This window comes from Hypanus sabinus, chromosome 21, assembly GCF_030144855.1.
Source record: "Hypanus sabinus isolate sHypSab1 chromosome 21, sHypSab1.hap1, whole genome shotgun sequence".
NCBI classification, from domain to species: Eukaryota; Metazoa; Chordata; class Chondrichthyes; order Myliobatiformes; family Dasyatidae; genus Hypanus; species Hypanus sabinus.
Window position 1 is genome coordinate 37,219,511 of NC_082726.1, and position 24,342 is coordinate 37,243,852.

Consider the following 24,342-nt stretch of genomic DNA (forward strand, 5'->3'; position numbering starts at 1 on the left):
TCCTTTACCTTTCTGACAAATTGCTATTTATTCTTCCTTTATTTCCCACCATTCCTCGCAGTTCTATTGCATCTTCATCCAAACTGCTTCTACACCCTGGTTTCCTGAACGCGAGTTGTCCTTTTCTATTGTGTTCAGACCAACATTAATGAAAGAAACAATCTTCATCCACCTTTTCCTCACTTCCTGTGCTTCCCAAGGGTTGAATACCGAGGGTAAAGAGCAGTACAAACCACGCTGGGCATGGACTTCATAGCAAAGGGATCAAGAGTGAACATCCATACACACTGGGTTGAGTGAAGGCAGCAGCCAGGGACACGGTGGGAGTACCCGCCAGAATGAGACTGCATCAGCCGTAAATGCCAGGACTCTGTATGAGGTTACCATGACAGTCAGTGACCATACTGACTATTTCAAGAGTGGTTGACAAGATAAATCTTATCAAGAATGGGTGATGGCACACAGTAGAATAGACCGTGCTGAGAGCAGGTATTGGTTTCATGGTATTGAAAGTAGGTGAAGGTACAAGCCATGTCTTGACCAGTTGCTGGTACTGACAGCATCAAGAGCACTGTATGGTGTGTAATCAGAGCAAGAGGCTGTAGTGGCTGTGTTGAAGGCAAATGAAGTACAAATATTGCTGAGCACAGGTTAATATGTTTAAACTGCTGATGGTAGGTGACAGTGCAAATGGTATTGGGAACAGATGAACTGTGCTAAGTGTAGGTTACCCAGAATATATTGTATTTTGAAGAAGAGTATAACACTGCAGTGGCAGTACTGATGGTCTCAAGAGTGGGTGATATAGAAATCCAATCAAGGTTAGTTAAACTGAGTGAAGGTTACAGTGCGAACACAGCAAATGTAGATGTCAGTACACAGCATACTGTGATGGATAGAGAGGTGGCAGGGTATCTGACAGTGCCAGAACAAATAGGGTCACAAGGACAGGCTAGGGAACTACAGGCTGGTGAACCCAACTTCAGTTGTAGGGAAGTTACTGGAGGGAATTCAAGATCCACCATCACTTGGATAGTCAACTGAGTTAGCAAAAGGTTGGTTTGTGCAAGGAAAGTCATGTCTGATGAATCTTTTTGAGGATTTTGAAGGGGTACCAAAGATGAAGGTTGGGCAGTAGATATGGACTTCAGCAAGGCCCTGCATGGCAGGCTGATCTGGAAGGTTAGAACGTGGAATTCAGGGGGAGCTAGCGAGGTGGATTCAGAATTGGTTCGATGGCAGGAGGCAGAGGGTGATGGATGAAGGTCAGTTCTCCAACTAGAGGCCTTTGACAACTGTGGGACCTCTGTTTTTCATTATTTATGTCAATGATTTAGATGTGAATATAAGACCATATTAGAATTAGGCCATTTGGCTCATCAAGTTTGATCTGCAATTCCATAATGGCTGATCCATCATCCCTATCAACTCCATTCTCTCTGTAACCTTTAATGCCCTGATTAAACAAGAATCTATTAACCTCTGCTTTAAATGTACCCAATGACTTGGCCTGCATATCCACCTGAGGCAATGAATTCCACAGACCCTCTCCTGAACACTCTGCAACACCAGCACATCATTTTTTTAGATAAGGAGCCCAGAAACTGCTCACAATATTCTAAGTGCAGTCTGACCAATGCCTTATAAAACCCAGGTATTACATCCTTGCTTCTGTATTCTAGTGCTCTCAAAATGAATGCTAACTTTTCATTTGCCTTCCTTAATGCTGACTCAGGCTGCAAGTAAACTTTAAGGATTCCCAAGTCTCTCTGAACCTCCGATTTTTGGATTTCCTTCCCATTTAGAAAATAGTCCCCTCCTTTATTCCTTCTGCCAAGTGTATGACCATGCACTTCCCTATGTTATATTCCATCTGCCACTTCTTGGCAGACATCCTGCTTCCTCAACATTGCCTGCTCCTCCACCTATTTTCATGCTATTTGCAAATTTGGTCACAAAGCCATCGGTTTCTACACCCAAATCATTGACAAACAACGTAAAATGAAGTGGTCCCAATACCAAAACCAGTCACGGCAGCCAACCAGAAAAGGCCCTCTTTATTCAGATTCTTTGCCTCCTGCCAGTCAGCCAATCTTCTATACATGCTAGTACCTTTCCTGTAATACCATGGGCTCTTACCTTGTTAAGCAGTCTCATGTGTGGTATCTTGTCAAAAGCCTTCTGAAAATTCAAATAAAAACATCCACTGACATTCCTTTGTCTATCCTGCCTGATATTTCCTCAAAAAATTCCAACAGGCAAAATTTCCCCTTTAGAAAACCATGTTGACTTTGGCCTATTTTATCATGTACCTTCAAGTAACCTGAAACCTAATCCTTAGTAATGGACTCCAACATCTTTCCAACCACTGAAGACAGGCCTATAACTGGTCTATAACTTCCTTTCTTCTTCCCCTCTTCCTTCTTAAAGAGTGGAGTGCCATTTGCAATTTCTGGTCCTCAGGAAGCATTTCTGATTCTTGAACGATCGTTACTCCACAATCTCTTCGGCTACCTCTTTCTGAAGCCTCGGGTAAAGTCCATCTGTCCCGGGTGACTTATCTACCTTAAGACTTTTCAACTTCCCAAGCACCTTCTCCATAGTAATAACAATGACACTGACTTCTGCTCCCTGACCCACTCACATTTATGGCATTTTGCTAGTGTCTTCCACGCAAAATACTTATTTCTTTGTCACCCATTACTACCTCTCCAATGTAATTTTCCACTACTCTAGTCGCTCTTTTGATTTTTATAGATCTGAAAAAACTTCTTGTATCCTCTTTTATGTTATTGTCTAGCTTACCTGAAGAAATTTGGCCTGTCCCCTAAAACCCTCACTAATTTTTATAGGTGCATCGTAGAAAGCATTCATTTATTTACCTTAAGCATCACAACCTGGTATGGAAGTTGTCCTGTCCTGTCCAAGATCGGAGCGCAAAACGCAGAAACGAATATCACTGTGATGATTGTACGCTCTAGTATCAATTGTTTGGTGACAATAAAGTATTACGTGTTACCTTTAAGTTTAATGTTTTCTCTCTTTACTGGCTTTTTTACTTGCCTTCTGTTGGTTTTTAAAAGCTACTCAATCCTTTAACTTCCCACTAATTTTTGCAATTATATGCTCTCTCTTTTGTTTTTATGCTCTCTTTGACTTCCCTTGTCAGCCACAATTGATTCATCCTCCCTTTAGAATACTTATTCATCTTTTTGATGTACCTATCCTTCGCCTTCTGAATTGTCACCAGAATCTCCAGTCATTGCTGTTCTATCATCATTCCTTCTAGTGTCCCCTTGCAATCAACTTTGGCAAGCTCCTTTCTCATACCTCTGTAATTCACTTTACTCCACTGCAATACTGATACATCTGATTTTAGCCTATCCTTCTCAAACTACAGGGTGAATTCTCAAAATGCCTCCTAAGGGCTTCTTTACCTTAAGCTTTTAATCAAATCTGGGTCATTGCAAACACCCAATCCAGAATTGCTGTTCCCCTAGTGGACTCAACCACAAGCTGTTCTAAGAAACCATCTTGTAGGCACTTTGCAAATTCCCTCTCTTGGGATCCAACATCAACTATATCTTCTGAATCTACCTTCATATTGAAATCCCCCATGATTATCACATTGCTGCCCTTTTTACATGCCTTTTCTATATCCTGTTGTAAGGTGTAGCTCACACCCTGGCTACTTTTCGGACGCTGGTATATAACTCCCATCAGGGTCTCTTTCGCCTTGAAATTTCTTAACTCTACCCATAAAAATTTTGTATCTTCCAAACCTATCACCTCTTTCTATGGATTTGCTTTCACATTTTACCAACAGAACCACCCCATCCCCTCTGCCTACCTGCCTGTCCTTTAGATAGAAAGTGTATCCTTGGATGATAAGCTATGATCTTCCTTCAGCCACGTCTTAGAGTGCCCACAACATCATACCTGCCAATCTCAACTGAGCCACAAGATATTCTACCTTATTCCATATACTGCTTGTATACAAGTATAACACCTTCAGTCCTGTATTCAAAAACTTATTTGATTTTGGCCCCTGTTACACTTTAACTCATCCCAGTGACTGCAATTTTGCCCTATCACCTGCCTGTCCTTCCTCACAGCCTTACTAACATTGCATCTACATGTATACCAACTGCCCCATCCCTAGCCCAATCACCCTGGTTCCCATCACCCTGCCAAATTAGTTTAAACCAGGGGTGGGCAAACTTTTTGACTTGAGGGCCACAAAGGGTTCTAAAATTTGACAGGGGGGCTGGACCAGGAGCAGATGGACGGAGTGTTTTGGTAATACACCTCATAAGAGAAAATAAAATATCATGGGATATGTAGAAAACATGTGCTTTAATTTCAATTGAAAATGAACAAATGCATTATAACAAAATATCTGTCTTTGAAGTCCCATGGTATTTAGCTATTTATTGAAATGACTTTTAAAACACGAAAATTAAATGAATAAAATACAGCTTTTTTTAATAGTAACAGTTATTATTTTAAAGCACTGAAAATTCTGTTATCCTTCAAGATATTATCATCATCACTCTCCTCCTGACTGTCTTTATTTCAAAAACGGTAGGAGATGCAGGTCTACTTGTCCTGCTCCTTCTTATTCAATTGTCCCCTGTGCCAAAACTCAACAACGACCCACACAATGACAGAACAGTGAGAGCGCGCCAGTATGCGGAGCGCGTTATTTGATCTGGAGCGCATTTTTTATTTTGAGAACGTACGTGCACCTGTGCACTACTCACGTCCATCACTTAACAGAAATGACATGTAACATGTAAGGCTTATTGAAAAAAATATTTTCAAATGCATTTTTTACATAATACAATTAAGAAACATTTTTAATTTCAGTGGGAACAGTGTTGTTGGTCTCCCTTTTTAGCCAGCACATCAAAGTCTGGATTTAGTTTTGTTGTGGTGATTCTCAGGATGGATCTGAGGTGTTGGTCAGTTAACTTGGATCTGTGGCTGGCTTTGTTGATGTTCATGACACTGAACACACAAATAGGTCAAGCTGAACAAAGAGTAAAGCGCAAATGTGGAGTAATACGCTGCACCTCAACAAAGGTCAATGTGTAGCGGTGTGCTACATGCAGCGCTAAAATTACGGCACAGAGTCAGTAACTGCAGTTGACGAAAAAAACTTTATTCGAAATCCCCAGCCTCACTTTTAAGCCTCCCTCGACCTGCCCCCCTGCGCAGAGGCTCCAAAGCTCTGTGCTCGCAAATCCCCGCAGGCTATCTCCCTTAGCCGGAACGCTGGCTAATTGTGAGCCGGTTCGGATGTGCCAGGAAATGGGTCGCCACAAATGTATATAGAGTGCATCATCTATTGGGAAAATGCCAGAATTGCGGGGAGAAAACGTTAACAAGGTTTATTAATATAATTTCATCAAGTTCTGCGGGCCGGATTAAAAAGCTTAACGGGCCGCATATGGCCCGCGGGCCGTAGTTTGCCCATGCCTGGTTTAAACTCTTCACAGCTTCAGCAAACCTGCCTGCAAGGATATTGGTCCCACTTGAGTTTAGGTGTAACCTGTCTTTCTTGTCTTCCCCAGAAGAGATCCCAATGATCCAGAAATCTGAAACCCGTGTCCCCTGTACCAATTCGTCAGCCATGCATTCATCTGCCAAATCATCCTATTGTTACCCTCACTGGCGCATGGTGCGGATAGCAATCCAGAGTTTATGCCCTTAGAGATCCTGCTTTTCTGCTAGCTCTCTACGTTCTCTCTTCAGGACCTCCTCCCCTTTCCTACCTATGTCATTGGTACCAATATGTATCACGACTTCTGGTTGTTCACCATCCACCCCTTTAGAATGCTGTGAATCCGATCCAAGACATCCCTGACCCTCTCACCTGGGAGGCAACATACTATCCAGCTGTCTCTTCCACATCCATAGAATCTGCTGTCTGTCCCTCTAATTATGGAATTTCCTATTACTACTGCCTTCCTCATTTCTACACTCCCCTTCTGAGCCACAGAGCCACACACAGTGCCAGAGACTTGGTCACTGCAGTTTCTACTTCTAGGTCAACAGCCCCCACCCGAACCAAAAGTGTCCAATGTGGCATAGTTATTATTGAGGGGAACAGCCACAGGGGTATCCTGCACTGGCTGCCTATTTCCTTTCCCTCTCCTAACAGTCACCCAGGTACCTTCTCTGTGCAACTTAGGAGTGACTACCTCCTATCTATCACTTCCTTATTTTTCCCGATGAGCCAAAGGTTATCAAGTTATATTCATGGAATGATTAGCATGTTGGTAAATGATTAGAGCTCTTGTTGATAGTGAAGTAGGTTACCATGAGTTACAAAGAGATTTTGGTCAGTTACAGAGATGTGATAAGGAATTGCAAATGGTATGCTGGCCTTCATCAAGTTTAGGAGCCAGGGGCATTATGCTGCAGTTATCTAAGTCATTGGTGAGACTGTTCTTGGAGTATTGGTACAGTTTTGGTCATCCTGTTATAGGGAAATCCTTGTCAAGCTGCAGAGAGTGCAGAAGAGATTTATGAGGATGCTACCTAAGCTAAAGGGCATGAGTTATCGGGAGAGGTCAGTCACTCTAGATGTTCATTCCTTGGAGTGTAGGAGAATGAGGGGGTGTTCTCAAAGAAGTTTATAAATTTATGAAGGGTATGGCTGAGGTGGACAGTCATATTTTTTTCCCCCCCTCCAGGACTAGGGAGTCTAAGGCTTAGAGGACTTAGGTGAGAGATCATAAGAGGAGAGAGATTTCTTTATACAAGTGGTGATGATTATTTAAATAAGGTGCCAATAATAGTGGATGATGTGGGTATAATTGGAAGTTTTAAGAGACATTTGGAAGGGTACATAGATGGGAGAGGCTTGGAAGGTTATGGGCAGAACATGGGTCACTAGGACTAGCAGCGAGGATGCTGTGGTTGTCATGGACCAATTAGGTAAAGGGCTTGTTTCCATTCTATAACTCTATGATTGACACCTCTTTTGCTAGCAAATTGCAAGAAATCACAGGTAAAAAGCACCACGGTAGTGTAGCAGTTAACACAACATTATTATAATTCAGGCGTCGCAGTTCGGAGTTCACTTCTGATGTCCCCTTTAAAGAGTCTGTATGTCCTCCCTGTGGAACGCATGGGTTTCCTCCAGGTGCTTCGGTCTCCTCCCACAGTCCAAAGACGTACAGGGACGTACATACAATTAGTCATTGTAAATTGTCCTCTGATTAGGCTAGGATTAAATTGGGGGGCTGTTGGGTGGCGTGGCTCGAAGAACCAAAAGGGTCTATTCCACACTGAATCTCTAAATAAATAAATTAATAAAAATACACTTCTGTATCCTGGCAAAGAAACCCTGTTTCCAGCTGCTCCCGTTATCCTCAGAGAATAATGACATCTTGTGGTATACATTTGGATAGGAACTCTGATACGACTCTAACCTCAGCAAGCAAAGAACATGATGAACATTGGCTTAGTTGCACATGTTACAATTTGTTAATATGACTGCAGTTGATATTACAATCTGAGGAAAAATGGGTTTTAACATAGCTAGCCCTCAAACTCAATGTTAGGTTAGAACAAGGACTGTGTTAATTCATATCCCCTTTTTGTGTAAGCAAAAAGTGTTTTAAGTATTTTCTTCTATTTAGGTCCGATTGAACTTAATCCGTGGTCTCGATTCTCTTTCCAGCTTGTTCTGTTTTCTTCAGAATTGGTATTCCTCATTCAAATTTAGCCTTCAACCTCCTTTCCTTTGTACATGTTCTGGTTTTCCCTTTTTTGGGCAGGTAATGCAGTGCAAACTAATCATAATATGCATTCGGTGGGATGTCCTTTTTTAGTACAATATGCCAGAGCTTTGTAAGTCTGTGTATTTCGGGTTACATTCTGCAGATTACAGGAATTAAGAAATGATCCTAGCTTTGCAGATCCTTTAGACAACTGTTCAGATGAATTTATTATGTTTATTCATGTAAAATACATTGTTAAGCATTATAATAACAGAATCCAACAGATGAGAAGAAATAAAATGTCATGTTTAAGAAGAGTATCTGTTGTTTGCAAAGGTTATATTTGAGATGAAATAACAAAATATGTCATCTACATGTTGAAAGTTGTAACTTATATTCAGAAATTCAGGCAAGGTAGAGCATCTTCAGAACCAGAAGAGTGAATGCTGGTAGTTGGAGCTTAAGTTGTGGTATTCTCACTTTGAAGAAGATCTTGGGGTTGAAGTCAACTTGAGCACATGATAGTTGTGCTTCTCTGTCTGATAGTCATCCCTCTTTCAACTTTTCCCAAAAATACATATAACCTGCATATTGTCAAATCATGGAACATAGAAAGGTACAGTACAGCACAGAACCTTTGGCGCATAATGTTGCGTGGATCTATATAAATCATACTCCACAATCAATTTAACCCTTCCCTCCTGTGCAGCCCATAACCTCCATTCTTCTTACATCCAAATGCTTATCCATGAATCACTTAAATGTTCCAGTTGTATCAGCCTTTGTCGCCCCTCAGCAATGCATTCTGGGGACTTACTACTCTCTGTGTGAAAAATAAACCAATAAAAAATCTACTTCTGACATCTCCCCTAAACTTTTCTCCATTCACCTTAAATGGATGTCCATTGGTGTTAGCCATTGCTGCCAAAGGGAAAAGACATACTTGGAGCACTGTGCTCAATTCTGGTCACCTCACTATAGGAAGGATGTGAAAACCGTAGAAAGGGTGCAGAGAAGATTTATAAGGATGTTGCCTGGATCGGGGAGCATGCTTTATGAGAGTAGGTTGAGTGAACTTGGCCTTTTCTCCTTGGAGCAACAGAGGATGAGAGGTGACTTGATAGAGGTCTACAAGATAATGCGAGGCATTGATCGTGTCGATAGTCAGAGGCTTTTTCCCAGGGCTGAAATGGCTAGCACGAGAGGGCATAGTTTTATGGTGCTTGGAATGATATAGTTTTAAGGTGCTTGGAGGTAGGTACAGGGGAGATGTCAGGGGTAAGTTTTTTATGCAGAGGGTGGTGAGTGCATGGAATGTGCTGCCGACGGTGGCAGTGGAGACAGAAACGATACGGTCTTTTAAGAGACTCCTGGATGGATACATGGAACTTAGAAAAATAGAGGACTATGGGTAAGCCTAGGTAGTTCTAAGATAAGGGCATGTTCGGCAAAGCTTTGTAGGCCGAAGGGCCTGTATTGTGCTGTAGGTTTTCTATGTTTTTATGTTTCTATGATACTGTCTGTCCACTCTATCTATGCCTCTCATAATATATATACACTTCTATCAAGTTGCATCTTATACACTTTTGCTCCAAAGAGAAAAGCCCTAGCTTGCTCAACCTTTCGTCATAAGACATGTTCTCTAATCGAGGCAAGCATCCTGGTAAGTCTTCTCTTCACTCTCTAAAGCATTGACATTCTTCTTATAATGAAACAATTAGAACTGAACACTATACTCCAGGTGTCATCTAACAGAGCAGCAATGTTCAGTGATTTTGTGGTTCTTGAAATCAATCCTAATAGTAATGGAGGTCAATGCAACCAACAGATTGAACAAGTAAAAGATCATAGCAACTTTGATGGACTTATGGACTTGGACTCAAAGATCTCTCTGTTCTTCCACACTGCTAAGGATCCTGCAATTACCCTTGTACTCAGCTTTCAGTTTTGACCTTCCAATGTGTATTATTTGGCATCAGTGGAATCTTGCTCTATGCGATGTGATTCCTGTGTTCAAGCATCTCCACACTATCCGCCACAAGTGGGATTTCCCAGTGGCCAAGCATTTTAATTCCCATTCCTATTCTGACATGTCGATCCATGGCCTCCTCTTGTGCCAAGATGAGGCCTCCCTCAGGATGGAGGAGCAACACCTTATATTCTGCCTGCGTACCTTTCGACTCGATGGCATGAATATCAATTTCTCCTTCCAGTAATCAAATCTACCCCTCCCTTTTTCCCCACTCTGACCTTTTTTTTTCACCCACCTATTACTTTCCTCAGGGTCCCCTCCTCCTTCTTTTTCTCTGGTCCAGTCTTCTCTCCCATCAGATTCTTTCTTCTCCATCCTTTTCCCAACCACCTGTGCTCACCCATCACCTATCACCTTACAGTTAGCCCCTTTCCCCTCACCCCCACCTTTTTATTCTGGCATTTTCTCCATTCCTTCTCAGTTCTGAAGAAGGGGTTTGGCCTGAAACATCAACAGTTTATTCTCTTCCACAGATGCTGCCCGACGTGAGTTCCTCCAGCGATTGGTGTGTGTTGCTTTTGATTTGCAGACTTTCTCATTTTTGTGTTTCCTATATCTTAGCATTATCAATAACAAAAGTATTTTGTTGATTTAAACCACCTTGGAATGGTCCCCCTTTCTATGTTAAGTAGCCACTTGTGATAAATCCAAACCTAAAAGGTGGGATGGTTACGGTTAACATTTTCTGTGTTTGTCTGATAGCCATAACTTTATGACTGTGTATTCTAAATATAAATACTTCCTCAACGATTAATAACAATCTGTTGCTCCTGCACATTGTTATTGTTGAATTTAGTGGCAAAAGGCATAGTACAAACCCATGTCTCTTTGGCCTGAATGTTTGCTCTAATTTGAATAATTGTTTTTGATGATCTTTGCCTTGTTTAATAAGTTGACTGTCACACTCTATAAAGAAGTGAAAAATTCATAGTCATACTTTCCATGATCTGCTTATCCTTGATTTCTGGTTTTAGTCCCTTAACAGGAGTGAATGCATACATCACAGTCAAGAAGACAATTTAGTTCATATTTCTTCTACTTAGCTAACAAAATGAGAGCAAGTCTTTTCCAAAGTATTCTTTGCCACCACCATGTTCATGCTGGTTGTTTTATTTTTCAGGAAACCCCGAGTCTTTTGCTTCTTCAGGAGTCCAAAAGACCACCTCCTGCATTGGTCTTCAGCTGTCAAATTGGAGTTGGCAGGACGAATTTAGCAATGATTTTGGGAGTTCTTGTGCTATATCACAGGAAAGGGTTATCTGAACATTTGGGGTGAGTAGACATTTAGTTATCCAGGAGTATTTGGAATGAAGAACAAAAGTTAGAAATAATGTAAACATTGGTAATCAATCTCTTGCTATAAGTGTTCTTAAATGTTTGAAATTTCCAGAGTATATGTTCTTTTTAGGTTCATAACTTGATAACTGAAATGATACTGGATTATTTTTTTGAAATTTAGCTCTCCCCATTATTTCAGCTTGGCTCAGTTGGGTTAACTTGTGAGTTGGGAGGTTCTTTGATCAATCCCTAATTTAGGAATTCAGTACATTAACTTGTATATTACTGAGGATGCTGCAGTACCAGAGATGTTGTATGTAAGATCTTAAAATGAGAGTTTACCCAACTCCTCAAGTGTACATTAAAGACCTCCTGTCCTGTTTTAAGACTGGAGTAGAGAATAGTCAATGCCATTCTCTCGCAGCTCGAGGGATCTAGGTTCAATTCTGACCTTGGGTGCTGTCTGTGTGGAGCTTGCATGCTCCCTCTGTGACTGTGTGGGTTTCTGCTGAGTCCTCCAGTTTCCTACCACATCTCGAAGATGTGCTGAAAGGTTAAGTGGCATCTTTGAATTAGCACTGAGTGTAGTTAAATGGCCGAAGAACTCAAAGGGGAGTTTCTGACCATGCGTGTGGAGAATATCAGCTACACAGGTAGACAAGAATAAGAAGAGAAACAGACGGATCAGATTGCCCTGCTAGGATTCATCATGAACTGTTGTTCAAATGGACTCTGTCTGTGTTGTTACTAGATAAATGTAATGGGCAATATTCCTTCCACAACTAAAACTAATCACTCGTCCAATTTCTTTAAGTGGGGTCTTCATTTAGTTTTAATTAAGAATTTCAGGAGTAATGGATTGTTTATAAAGCACCATGGTGTGCTCAGGAGCTATATACATGTAAGTTTTTGATTCTTAAATTAACCTGGTTGTTCTTTGTAGAGCTGACCAGAACCCCAGCATTAAAAAGAGGGAGCAACTGCAAGTCATCCAAAGTTTTGCCAAAGCCATGCCTAAAGGACAACAAATTGTGGATGAGGTCAGTTTCATTTCTGTTGTTTAAAGATAAAATCATGATTTTCCAACAATTCAAAATTTGTGGTTAGAAAGTAGAATTTCCCCAATGGGAACTTTAACAAAACTCATTAATAGTATGTATGTAATCCAGATTCTAGTCCTTATCTTTAAAATCTCATACGGCCTTACATCTCTCAGTTCCTGCAGATTCTTGCAGTTGATGTAGACCTCTCTTAGTCATCACTTTAACTTTGTGCAGTCTGATTTAGTTAGGGATTATTTACTTTCTTTCTGTTCTCAGGACTGGGATATGACTCTGTGTTATTTCCTTCATGTGTGGCACTTAATTACACATCAGTCATGCACGAGCTTCAAAAGTGAGACCTTAGTCCAGCGTTTAAGAGGCTAAAGATAACATTAAGCTCTGTGGATGCGGACGCATGCAAATACAAACATGAATGCTATTGTACTAATCCTCTCCCTTGTCCAACACTTTTTGTCTCACTTCCCTCATAATCTCCCTCTTTCAGCCTCCCCTCCCTTAGCGGTCTCTGTCTCCCTCATTTCCCTCTCCTTTCACTCATTCTTCCTTTTGGCATCCTCTTGTACTGCACCTCTTACTTCCCACCCCCACACTTATGGCTCCCTCTCAGGACTCTTCCTTTCATTCACCCTTTCCCTGCACACTTTCAGCTTCACTCTCCTCAACCTCTCCCTCTTTATTCAAACCCAATCAGCGCATTTCACATCTCCCCTTGGCTCTCACTCACCTCCTCTCAGCTCCCTTCTTCTTCATCTCCCTACCCTTCTCCCTACTCCCCCTTCACCCAGCCCTTTCTCTAAGCTCCTTCCCTCTTGTCCATTTCTAAACCAATCCCTCCTATCTTTATCTTGCCATCTTGCAACCCCAGTTCTCTTGTATGTACCTCCCACTCTATCCTAGCCTCTGACTTTCCATCTATCAGCTTTTTACCCTCTCCCAGGCTGAGATAACGTACTTCCCTGCACTGCATTACAGGGATTGACACAAAGGAAACCCAGCTCTCACTCTGTGGGTAAAAGGACCCTCCTCCATAGACAGAGAGAGAGACCAGTTTCTCTCTATAACATGTTCCCTCCTCTTAAAATTTCTTCATGCGTTTTCAAGTTTTCCTTTCTTCATATCATCCATTTTACTTTCTGCTCCATTGTTTTAGTGCCTTGTTTTTGGTGTTATAGAGCCAAACAGGTTTGCAATAATCCTTTTGGACCAGTGTATCCATGCTCTCCCCATTTCTGCACAGAACTGACCTGCAGCCTTGAATAATTGTCCTCCAGTGTAACGTGACTCATTTTACATTCATTATACAGAGGATATAAGGGATGCAAGTACTCCTTGATGAATCAATGTATTGAATACACTACATCATGGTAATGAGTCATGGGTGGGCAGAATTCATATGGAGTCACAGAGCACTGCAGCACAGAATAAGGCACTTTGGCCCATCTGGTCCATGCTGAACTGTTATTCTGCCTAGTCCCATTGACCAGCACCTGGACCATTCTCATTCATATCCCTCCCACCCATGTACCTATCCCAATTGAACTTGCATCCACCATTTCCGCTGGCAGCTTGTTCGCACTCAGACTCAGAATGAAGAGGTTCCCCTTCAGGTTCCCCTTAAACATTTCACCTTTCACCCTTATCCTATGATCCTTATCCTAGTCTCACCCAATCTCAGTGGAAAAAGCCTGCTTGCATTTAGTCTATCTCCATTACTGTGTGTTAACATCTACTCATACTTGTCTTCATGGAGCTCTTGATTAGTATCAGCATGCGCATAGTGTTAAGTGAATGCTGCCCAGGAGAAATCAGGCGATCAGATTTGCTACACATGCACATACACACAGATGTCATCCCCGAGTCCATTTTTGAAAAGCCAATAGAGATGAAGAGGCAAATACAAACAGCTTGGCAACCTGCTTACAGCTGACATCTTTCCTTTAATCAGGTGGATGCAGCCATTGCACTCTGTTCTGAAATGCATGACATTAAAGAAGCTATTTATGAATGCAAACAGAAGTTGGAAGCCATTGGGGAGACCTGCCAGGCCCAGGTAAGCGAGATGCTGACGAAGATGCAGGGTTTTAGGGATAAGCATCTGATGTAAAAGTCAACAGTGCAACTGATGGGTTCATTTACTTCCATGAAGTATAGCATTTAGACAGCACTTGATAACCAATTATGATGACTATTGGCCTTAGAGAGCTGGAGCATAATCTAGGACGGACAAGAAAATCATTGATAATATATATTTAAAGGGAAACTGATATTACCACCTATCCACAACTGGGCTGAAAAGTGGAAACCAAATTGGCCAAGCTTCTGACTCTTGACTACTGCTCCATGGTCCTTGAGTAGTGCAGAACTATGATGGGCTGTGATTTCAAAGACATTTCGATTTAGACCAGGGGTTCCCAACCTGGGCTCTATGGACCCCTCAGTTAATGGTAAGGTTCCTCCATAGAATAAAAAAATGTTGGTAACCCCTGATCTAGACTGATACAGATAAATACCTCTTGAGGTGAAGTGGGCACAACCAAGATCCAACCAGTGCAGGGAAAAAAAAACAGATGTGGGAGAGACGAAGTACGTTTCAAATTATTTGATAGTCTGTTCTGTAACAAGAATGGTTAACTGCTAAATGTGATATACCATCATTATTTTAATGGAAGTTGTTTTAAGTAAAAAGAATTGCCTGCTTATTTGGTCACACATATAAAATAACACAGATCTTAAGGATAAATTTATAGTGCCTATAAAAAGTATTCACTCCTGTTGGAAGTTTTCATGTTTTGTTGTTTTATGGTACTGAGTCACAGTGGATTTAATTTGGCTTTTTTTTGACACTGATCAACGGAAAAAGTCTCTTTCGTGTCAGAGTGAAAACGGATTTCTACAAAGTGATCTAAATTAATTACAAATGTAAAACACAAAATAACTGATTGCATAAGTATTCATTCCCTTCAAGATGACACACCAAGTCATCACAGGTACAGCCAATTGATTTTAGAAGTCACATAACATGCCTGAACGAGTGGCATCCTGTCGCACTCACTTTCACTTCAATAATAAGCAAATACTTTAAGAGGCTGGTCAAGAACTACATCTGCAGCAAGCTACCACCCAAACTGGACCCCCCTACAATTTGCCTACTGCCACAACAATCGACAGATGGCGCAATAGCCACTGCTCTACATACTGTCCTTACACATCTGGAGAAGAAGGATGCTTATGTGAAAATGCTGTTCTTGGACTACAGTTCAGCATTCAATACCATAGTTTCATCCAGGCTCAACAGGAAGCTCAGAGACCTTGGCCTTGTCCCTGCCTTGGGCAGCTGGATCCTGGATTTCCTATCAGATCGCCAGCAGGTGGTAAGAGTGGGCTCCCTCACCTCCCCCTCACCTCAGGGCTGTGTACTAAGTCCCCTCCTTTATTTCCTGTATACCCATGACTGTGTCACCACCCACAGCTCTAATATATAAACAATAACGAGGTGGCATACAGGGAAGAAGGCGTCGCTCTGACACAGTGGTGTCAAGAAACCAACCTCTCCCTCAATGTCGCAAAAACAAAGGAGCTGATGTTGGACTACAGAACGAATGGAGATGGGATAACCTCTATTGACATCAATGGATCTGGGGCTGAGAGAGTAAACATTTTTAAGTTCCTTGGCATCCACATCACTAAGGATCTCACGTGATCTGTACCCACCAGCTGTGTGGTGAAAAAGGCACAACAGCACCTCTTTCACCTCAGACAGTTGAGGAAGTTTGGTATGGGCCCCCAAATCCTAACAACTTTCTACAGAGGCACAATTGAGAGCATCCTGACTGGCTGCATCACTGCCTGGTATGGGAACTGTACCTCCCTTAATTGCAGGATTCTCCAGAGAGCAGTGCGGACAGCCCAGTGCATCTGTAGTTATGAACTTCCCATGATTCAGGACATTTACAAAGACAGGTGTGAAAAAAGGGCCTGAAGGATCATTGGGGACCTGAGTCACCCCAACCACAATCTATTCCAGCTGCTACCATCCAGGAAATGGTTCTGCAGCAGAAAGGCCAGGACCATCAGGCTCCAAGACAGCTTCTTCTACTAGGCCATCAGACTGATTAACTCACGCTGATCTGAGTGTACTACAATGTTACATTGACTGTTCTATTTATTATAAATTATTATAAATTACTATGATTGCACATTTAGACGGAGACGTAACATAAAGATTTTTACTCCTCGTGTATGCGAAGGATGTAGGAAATAAAATTAATTCAATTCAATTCAATAATTAGTTAAATGGAGATCACCATGTGCAGTCTAGCTATTTCAATTGATCATAGTAAAAATACATCTGTATTTGGAAAATTCAACTGCTGGTGAGTCAGTATCCCTGTGATGTTGGCCATCACACTGATCAACAGAAAAAGACTTAAGTGTCAAAGTGAAAACAGATCTGCACAAAGTGATTTAAATTAATTACAACTATAAAGCACAAAATAATTGATTGCATAAGTATTCACTCCACTCCCCTCCCCTTTAATATGACCCACCAAATCATCACTGGTGCTGCCAATTGGTTTTAGAAGTCACATAATTAGTTAAATGGAGATCACTTATGTGCAGTCAAGTGCTTTATTGATTGTGGTAAGACTACACCTGAGCTCTCTCAGTGGGAGAGCATTTTGGAGATAGTGATCATAATTCTATCTCCTGTACAATAGCATTGGAGAGAGATAGGAACAGACGTTAGAAAAGTGTTTAATTGGAGTAAAGGGAATTATGAGGCTCTCAGGCAGGAAATTGGAGGCTTAAATTGGAAACAGATGTTCTTAGGGAAAAGTACGGAAGAAATGTGGCAAATGTTCAGGGGATATTTGTGTAGAGTTCTGTATAGGTATATTCCAATGAGAAAGGGAAGTTATGGTAGGGTACAAGAACTGTGGTGTACGAAGGCTGTAGTAAATCCAGTCAAGAAGAAAAGAAAAGCTTACAAAAGGGTCAGAGAACTAGATAATGTTAGAGATCTAGAAGATTATAAGGTTACTAGGAAGAAGCTTAAGAAGGAAATTAGGAGAGCCAGAAGGGGCTATGAGAAGGCCTTGGCGGGCACAATTAAGGAAAACCCCAAGACATTCTACAAATATGTAAAGAGCAAGAGGATAAGACGTGAAAGAATAGGATCTATCAAGTGTGACAGTGGGAAAGTGTGTATGGAACTGGAGGAAATATCAGAGGTACTTAATGAATACTTTACTTCAGTATTCACTATGGAGAAGGATCTTGGTGATTGTAGTGATGACTTGCAGCAGACTGATAAGCTTGAGCATGTAGATATTAAGAAAGAGGATGTGCTGCAGCTTTCGGAAAGCATCAAGTTGGATAAGTCGCTGGGACCGGATGAAATGTACCCCAGGCTACTGTGGGAGGCAAGGGAAGAGATTGCTGAGCCTCTGGCGATGATCTTTGCATCATCAATGGGGACGGGAGTGGTTCCGGAGGATTGGAGGATTGTGGATACTGTTCCTTTATTGAAGAAAGGGAATAGAGATAGTCCAGGAAATTATAGGCCAGTGAGTCTTACCTGAGTGGTTGCTAACTTGATGGAGAAGATACTGAGAGGCAGAATTTATGAACATTTGGAGAGGTATAATATGATTAGGAGTAGTCAGCATGGCTTTGTCAAGGGCAGGTTGTTCCTTAAGAGCCTGATTGAATTTTTTGAGGATGTGACTAAACACGTTGATGAAGGAAGAGCAGTAGATGTAGTGTATATGGGTTTCAGCAGGGCATTTGATAAGGTACCCCATGCAAGGCTTACTGAGAAAGTAAAGAGGCATGGGATCCAAGGGGACATTGCTTTTTCGATCCAGAACTGGCTTGCCTATAGAAGACAAAGATTGGTTGTAGACGGGTCATATTCTGCATGGAGGTCGATGACCAGTGGAGTGCCTCAGGGATCTGATCTGGGCTCCTTACTGTTCATGATTTTTATAAATGCCCTGGATGAGGAAGTGGAAGGGTGGGTTAGTAAGTTTGCTGATGTCACAAAGGTTGGAGGTGTTGTGGATAGTGTGGAGGGCTGTCAGAGGTTACAGCGGGATGTTGATAGGATACAAAACTGGGCTGAGAGATGGCAGATGGAGTTCAACCCAGATAAGTGTGAAGTTGTTCATTTTGGTAGGTCAAATATAATGGCAGAATATAGTATTAATGGTAAGACTCTTGGCAGTGGGGAGCATCAGAGGGATCTTGGGGTCCATGTCCATAGGATGCTCAAATTAGCTACGCAGGTTGACTCTGTGGTTAAGAAGGCATATGGTGTATTGGCCTTCATCAATCGTGGAATTGAATTTAACAGTATGGGTCTCTTTAGAAGCTAACTCTGTTTAAAAAAAATTCTATTATTTCTCTTCTTGGATCCTCACTTCCTTTATCTTTAAATAAACTAACTGACAATTTGGTAGTTAAACATACTTTGAGGATCTGGTTACATTTTAGAAAATACTTTGGTTTATTGAGATTTTCTCTTTCTAGTCCCATTTTTTTCCCTATTTTTTTTTAAACTTTCTATGACTGATGTAGTTTTTAAAGAATGGGATAGATTGGATATTAAATACTTCTAGGCTCTGTTTGTTGGAGGAAGTCTCTTTTCATTTGAGCAACTGTCAGCTAAATATAGCTTACCAAAAACCCACTTTTTTCAATATCTACAAACTACAGACTTTCTGCGATCTCAATTACATACATTTCCTGAGTCCTGATTAGAACTTATTATGTGTAATTTCTAATTTGATACCTTTTCATAATGGCTCAATATCCAATATTTATGGTATGTTGTTGGGAATAAGAAAGGCTCCTTTAGACAAAATTAAAAATGCCTGGGAACAAGATTTACAGATTTCAATTTCTGAGGAGACTTGGAATGAAATTTTTAAATTGGTTAACACTTCATCACTATGTGCTCGCCACTTCCTCCTACAATTTAAAGTGGTCCACAGGGCCCACAAGTCCAAAGACAAGCTATCTTGTTTTTATCCGTAACAATGGAGAGGCTTCACTAATCCACATGTTTTGGACATGTCTGAATCTTGAAAAATACTGGAAGGAAGTATTCCAAACTTTTTCTGTACTTTTTTAAAATAAATTTTAAGCCCAACCCTTTGACTGCCTTGTTCAGTATTGTTGGAGAAAAAGGCACAACTTTGGAGACATCTGATTTGCTTATATTGGCTTTTATTTCTCTTATAGCTAGGAGGGCAGTGTTGCTTAAATGGAAGGATGTTGCTCTGCCTACTCACGCTTAATGGTTACGTGGTGTTATGTCATGCTTAAATTTATAGAAGATCCGTTGTTTAATTTCTGATTCTAACCAAGACTTTCAAACATTGTGGGGACCATTTTTGAATTACTTTCAAAACCTTTGATTTGGTGTTAAAGTACAGATGTTGGTTAATAACATAAATCTCTATCTGATAAGGATTTTTCCCCAACTTTCTTTCTTTACCAAACAGCTTTGACTTTGGTAGTGGGTTTAAATTCCTTTTTAATAATAAAATTATTACAATTCAAATTAAAATTTAATCAATGTATGTGTTTGATTATGAATATAGGGTACTGCGATTGCAAGTGTGATTTAAATATAATGTATTTGGTACTATGTTATATATTTTTAAAATTCATAATATATATCCTCATGTACTCTGTATTCTTCTATGTGAAAATTAATAAAAATATTAAAAAAGAATTTAGGAACTGAGAGGTAATGTTGCAGATATTTTGGACTCTGGTCATACCCCACTTGGAGTACTGTGCTCAGTTCTGGTCGCCTCACTACAGGAAGGATGTAGAAGCCATAGAAAGGGTGCAGAGGAGATTTACAAGGATGTTGCCTGGATTGGGGGGCATGCCTTATGAGAATAGATTGAGTGAACTCGGCCTTTTCTCCTTGGAGCGAAGGAGGATGAGAGGTGACCTGATAGAGGTGTACAAGATGATGAGAGGTATTGATCATGTGGATAGTCAGAGGCTTTTTCCCAGGGCTGAATTGGTTGCCTCAAGATGACACAGGTTTAAGTTGCTGGGGAGTAGGTACAGAGGAGATGTCAGGGGTAAGTTTTTTACTCAGGGAGTGGTGAGTGTGTGGAATGGGCTGCTGGCAATGCTGGTGGAGGTGGATACTTTTAGATAGGCACATGGAGCTTAGTAAAATAGAGGGCTATAGGTAAGCCTAGTAATTTGTAAGGTAGGGACATGTTCAGCACAGCTTTGTGGGAGGAAGGGTCTGTATTGTGCCTGTTTTCTGTTTCTATGTTACACCTGTATCTGAAAAGTCCAATGGCTGGGTGAGTCAAAAACTACACCACGAAGATGAAAGAACACTCCAGGCAACTCCACAAAAAGGTTATTGTAAAACACGAGTTAGGAGATGGATACAAGAAAATTTCCTAGTCACTGAACATCCCTTGAAGTACAGTTAAGTCAATCATCAAGAATTGGAAAGAATATGGTACAACTGTAAATCTGCCCAGAGCAGGCTGTCCTCAAAAACTGAGTGACCGAGCAAGAAGGCGACTAGTGAGGGAGGCCACCAAGAGACCTATAACAACTGTGGAGGAGTTATGAGCTTCAGTGGCTGAGATGAGAGAGACTGTGTACAAGAACTGTTGCCTAGGTACTTCACCAGTCACAGCTTTATGGGAGAGTGGCAAAGAGAAAGCCGCTGTTGAAGAATATTCACATGAAATCTCAGATAGTTTGCCAGAAGACATCTGGGAGACTGGAAGAAGGTTCTTTGGTTCATGAAATGAAAACTGAGCCTTTTGGCTATCACACTAAACGTTATTTTTGGTGACAGCCAAACCCCTCACACCATCAAAAACACACCATCCCTACCGTGAAGCAAGGTGCTTCACGGTTGCTTCATACTCTGGGGATGCTTCACTGCAGCAGGCCCTGGAAGGCCTGTGAAGATAGAGGGTAAAATGAATGCAGCAAAATACAGGGACATCCTGGCGGAAAACCTGATGCAGTCTGCAAGAGAACTGTGACTTGGGCAAAGACTTGTTTTCCATCACTACAATGACTCCAGCTTAAAGCCAATGCTACTGAGGAGTAGCTTAAAAACAAGAAAGTTAATGGCGTGGAATGGCCAAGTCAGAGTCCAGATCTCAATCCAATTGAGAATTTGTGGCTGGACTTGAAAAGGGCTGTTCACTCACAATCCCTATGCAATCTAACAGAGACTGAGCAGTTTTATAAAGAAGAATGGGGAAAAATTGCAATGTGCAAAGCTGATAGAGACCTATCCACAGACTCAAGGCTGTAATTGCTGCCAAGGTGCATCTACTAAATACTAACTTGAAGGAGTTGAATACTTTGGCAAACAATTATTTTGTGTTTTATATTTGTAATTAATTTAGACAAATTTGGAGAGACTTGTTTTCACTTTGACATGAAAGAATCTTTTTTTCTGTCGATCAGTGTCAAAAAAAGCCAAATGAAATCCACTATGAATCAATGTTGTAAAACAATAAAGCATGAAAACTTCCAAAGGTGGGGGGGGGGGTTAATACTTTTTATAGGCACTGTATGTGAAATGACGTGGCCAAGTGATATCAAAGGCAACAGGAGTGAATCTGCAGATGCTGGCAGAACTCAGCAGGCCAGACAGCATCTATGGGAGGAGGTAATAACGACGTTTCGGGCCAAAAAACTTCATCAGGAGTGAAGTAATATGGGATGGTCGAGGGAGGATAAGAAGTGGGGGGAGGGATAAAGTAGAGAGCTGGGAAGTGATAGGCTGGAGGGAAATGGGCTAGGGGGAAGGTGGAGAATTATAGGAAATAAAAGAGAAAGAAAGGTAGGGCTTGGGGGGAGAGATAATAGTGAGGGGGGAAAAAGAGAGAGAAAGAGTACCAGACTTAAATAATAGATAGGGATGGGGGTAAGGGTGGGGGGCAGGGGTATCAACGGAGGTCAGTGAGTTGGATGTTCATGCCGGCAGGAAGGAGGCTACCTAGGGGTTATAATGCAATTAAAGTAGTAGAATATTATGTGCACGGTGGTTTATGTGGAGCTACAATGATGGTCAATGTGGCTTTCTCTAAAGAAGAGAAGCGTTATAATGTGTGAGATAAAACTACCTTTCCTTAAGGACACAAAATTAGGTTAACACTGCCTCAGTTTGGTATGTTGTTTTGGAAGTGATTCTGTAGGTTGGGAAGTGTCTATAAACTATAGACTGTTGCGCAGTGACCTAGAATAAAACGTGTTTTGTCTGGTGTGTGATGGATGTGTCATAAACACAGTTCTTTATACTTAAGTGTATACTTGTATTCAGAGAGATGATTTAGACATGAATCATGTAGCACAGCATAAGGTATTTTGTCCCTGCAGTTTTCCTTTTCAAGTGGTGACCTAATTACCTTTTGACAGACACTATTGAATAGTTTCAACTAAACCATAAAGGAAAAAAAATCTACTCCACAGTAAGCCGTTGTGTAAAGTAAAAATCTTTTCCTTGCACCTCTTGTTGTGTTGCCCTTTACCTAAATTGGTATACTCTGTTTTCTGACCCTCTGATATCTTGAGATTCTGTGTGCATTTAACTGCCCATGTAAACCCCTCATGGACATTATAGCTGTGAAAGGTTAGTCATAACCCCCATGCAGTATCCAGTTTCCAAGTAATGCTATCTGAAATTTATTGTGATAATGCACAGACCTGTGGAGTATTTATTTCAGTGATCAGCTTTGAAATGTATTGCTTTTTCCTACTAGTACACTGGCTGCTGGAATAAATGATGCAGCTTTGCCAACAGTTCTGGAGAGCTGTGAATATTGTTTGCCTCATTATATTCCAGACTTTTAAAATCCACATTGGCTTTATCCAGCAGCAACTCCTGTTCATTTTGATCTTTCAGGTCTGGTCATCTTAAACTCAAGCCCTTAGATTCCCCCGCCATGATTTAATTTAATAAAAAGTAGATGAATACAGGATATTTTTCTGTGAATTTTATTTCTTGTTCCATTTAGGGAAATAGCACCAAGGAATATTTTCTCCAGAGAGTACTACAGAGTACAGAGTGTTACTTCTATCTTGTTGCTTTTAACTACTATCTTCATGAACAGGTATGTGCATTAGAGTTTTTTTTAGTTGTAACTTGTATTTTCCATATAAGTGCATTGTTAGCTTTGGCACTGTCTAAATCCTTAAGTTATGATGTGAAGAGTTTTCGTGCAGATGTGGGTGCAGATCAAAAGTTTGGGCAAGAGAATTTTCATGAAATTTATCTTGTAGCTTAGACTACATGTGAAAGGTTAGTCATAACCGCCTCCCCACCACCCCCTCATGGCAGCAGCCAGTTCTGAAGTAATGCTATCTGAAGTTGATTGTGATAATGCATGGACCTGTGAAGTATTTATTTCAGTGATCAGCATTGAATTGTGTTGCATTTTCTTACTTGCACACTGGCTGCTGGAAAGAATGAAGCAGCTTTGCCTCTCCCTGCTCCACAATATGTAGTTTCAACAGACCACATTTCCACAGACAGTTACACCATTTTGGGACACTTAACATTAATTTGCTCTAAAATGATTATTTTAGCACTGTAAACAGTGCTGCACAGGGTTACTGTATGGTGTCAAAAGTCCCACTCAGGATGTTTACCACCATTTCTGATGGTTTTAGGATGAAACAAAGTGAGGTTTACTGGATTGTTGCCCCTTTCCTTGTTTATATTTGTCCACACTATTGAAAAGTGGTATTGGTATATTATTGTCACATATGCCAAGATACACTGTGCATGGAGAAAGAATAAGGTAAAAGTATATAAATGCAGAATAAAACGTAAAAGCCACTGACAATGTGCAGTGCAGGTACATGATAAAGCGCAAGATCATAATGAAGTAGATTGTGAAGACAAGAATCGATTTTATCATACAGCAGCTTCCTTTAAGAGTTTGATAACAGTCAGATAGAAGCTGCCCTTGAGCCTGGTGGTATGTGCTTTCAGGATTTTATATCTTCTGCCCAATGGGAGAACGGCAAAGAGAAAATTTTCGGGGTGGATAGGGTTTGTTCATTATGTTGACGGCTTTACTGAGACAGCAAAAAGTGTAGACAGAGTCTTGGAGAGGAGGCTGGATGCCATTTGTCTGGTACTTAGGCTTGCTGGAGAATTCTTCCCACTGCAGTTTTAGCTAGCATCACCAGTTCTGGTGGGACATATCCTTAGAGA

The 24,342-nt window shown here is 41.0% G+C and overlaps 1 protein-coding gene across 6 annotated transcripts in view; it reads left to right on the forward strand.

Annotated features, from left to right (window-relative positions):
- The window catches only part of LOC132378966 (paladin-like), a 278,270-nt gene that overhangs the window by 109,541 nt on the left and 144,387 nt on the right, over positions 1-24,342 (forward strand). For all 6 annotated transcript variants that reach the window (XM_059946356.1, XM_059946357.1, XM_059946359.1 and 3 more), the window contains 4 exons: positions 10,886-11,037; positions 11,987-12,083; positions 14,053-14,157; positions 23,138-23,233. In XM_059946356.1, coding sequence (XP_059802339.1) covers positions 10,886-11,037; positions 11,987-12,083; positions 14,053-14,157; positions 23,138-23,233 — 450 coding nt within the window. The remainder of the gene's footprint in view (positions 1-10,885; positions 11,038-11,986; positions 12,084-14,052; positions 14,158-23,137; positions 23,234-24,342) is intronic.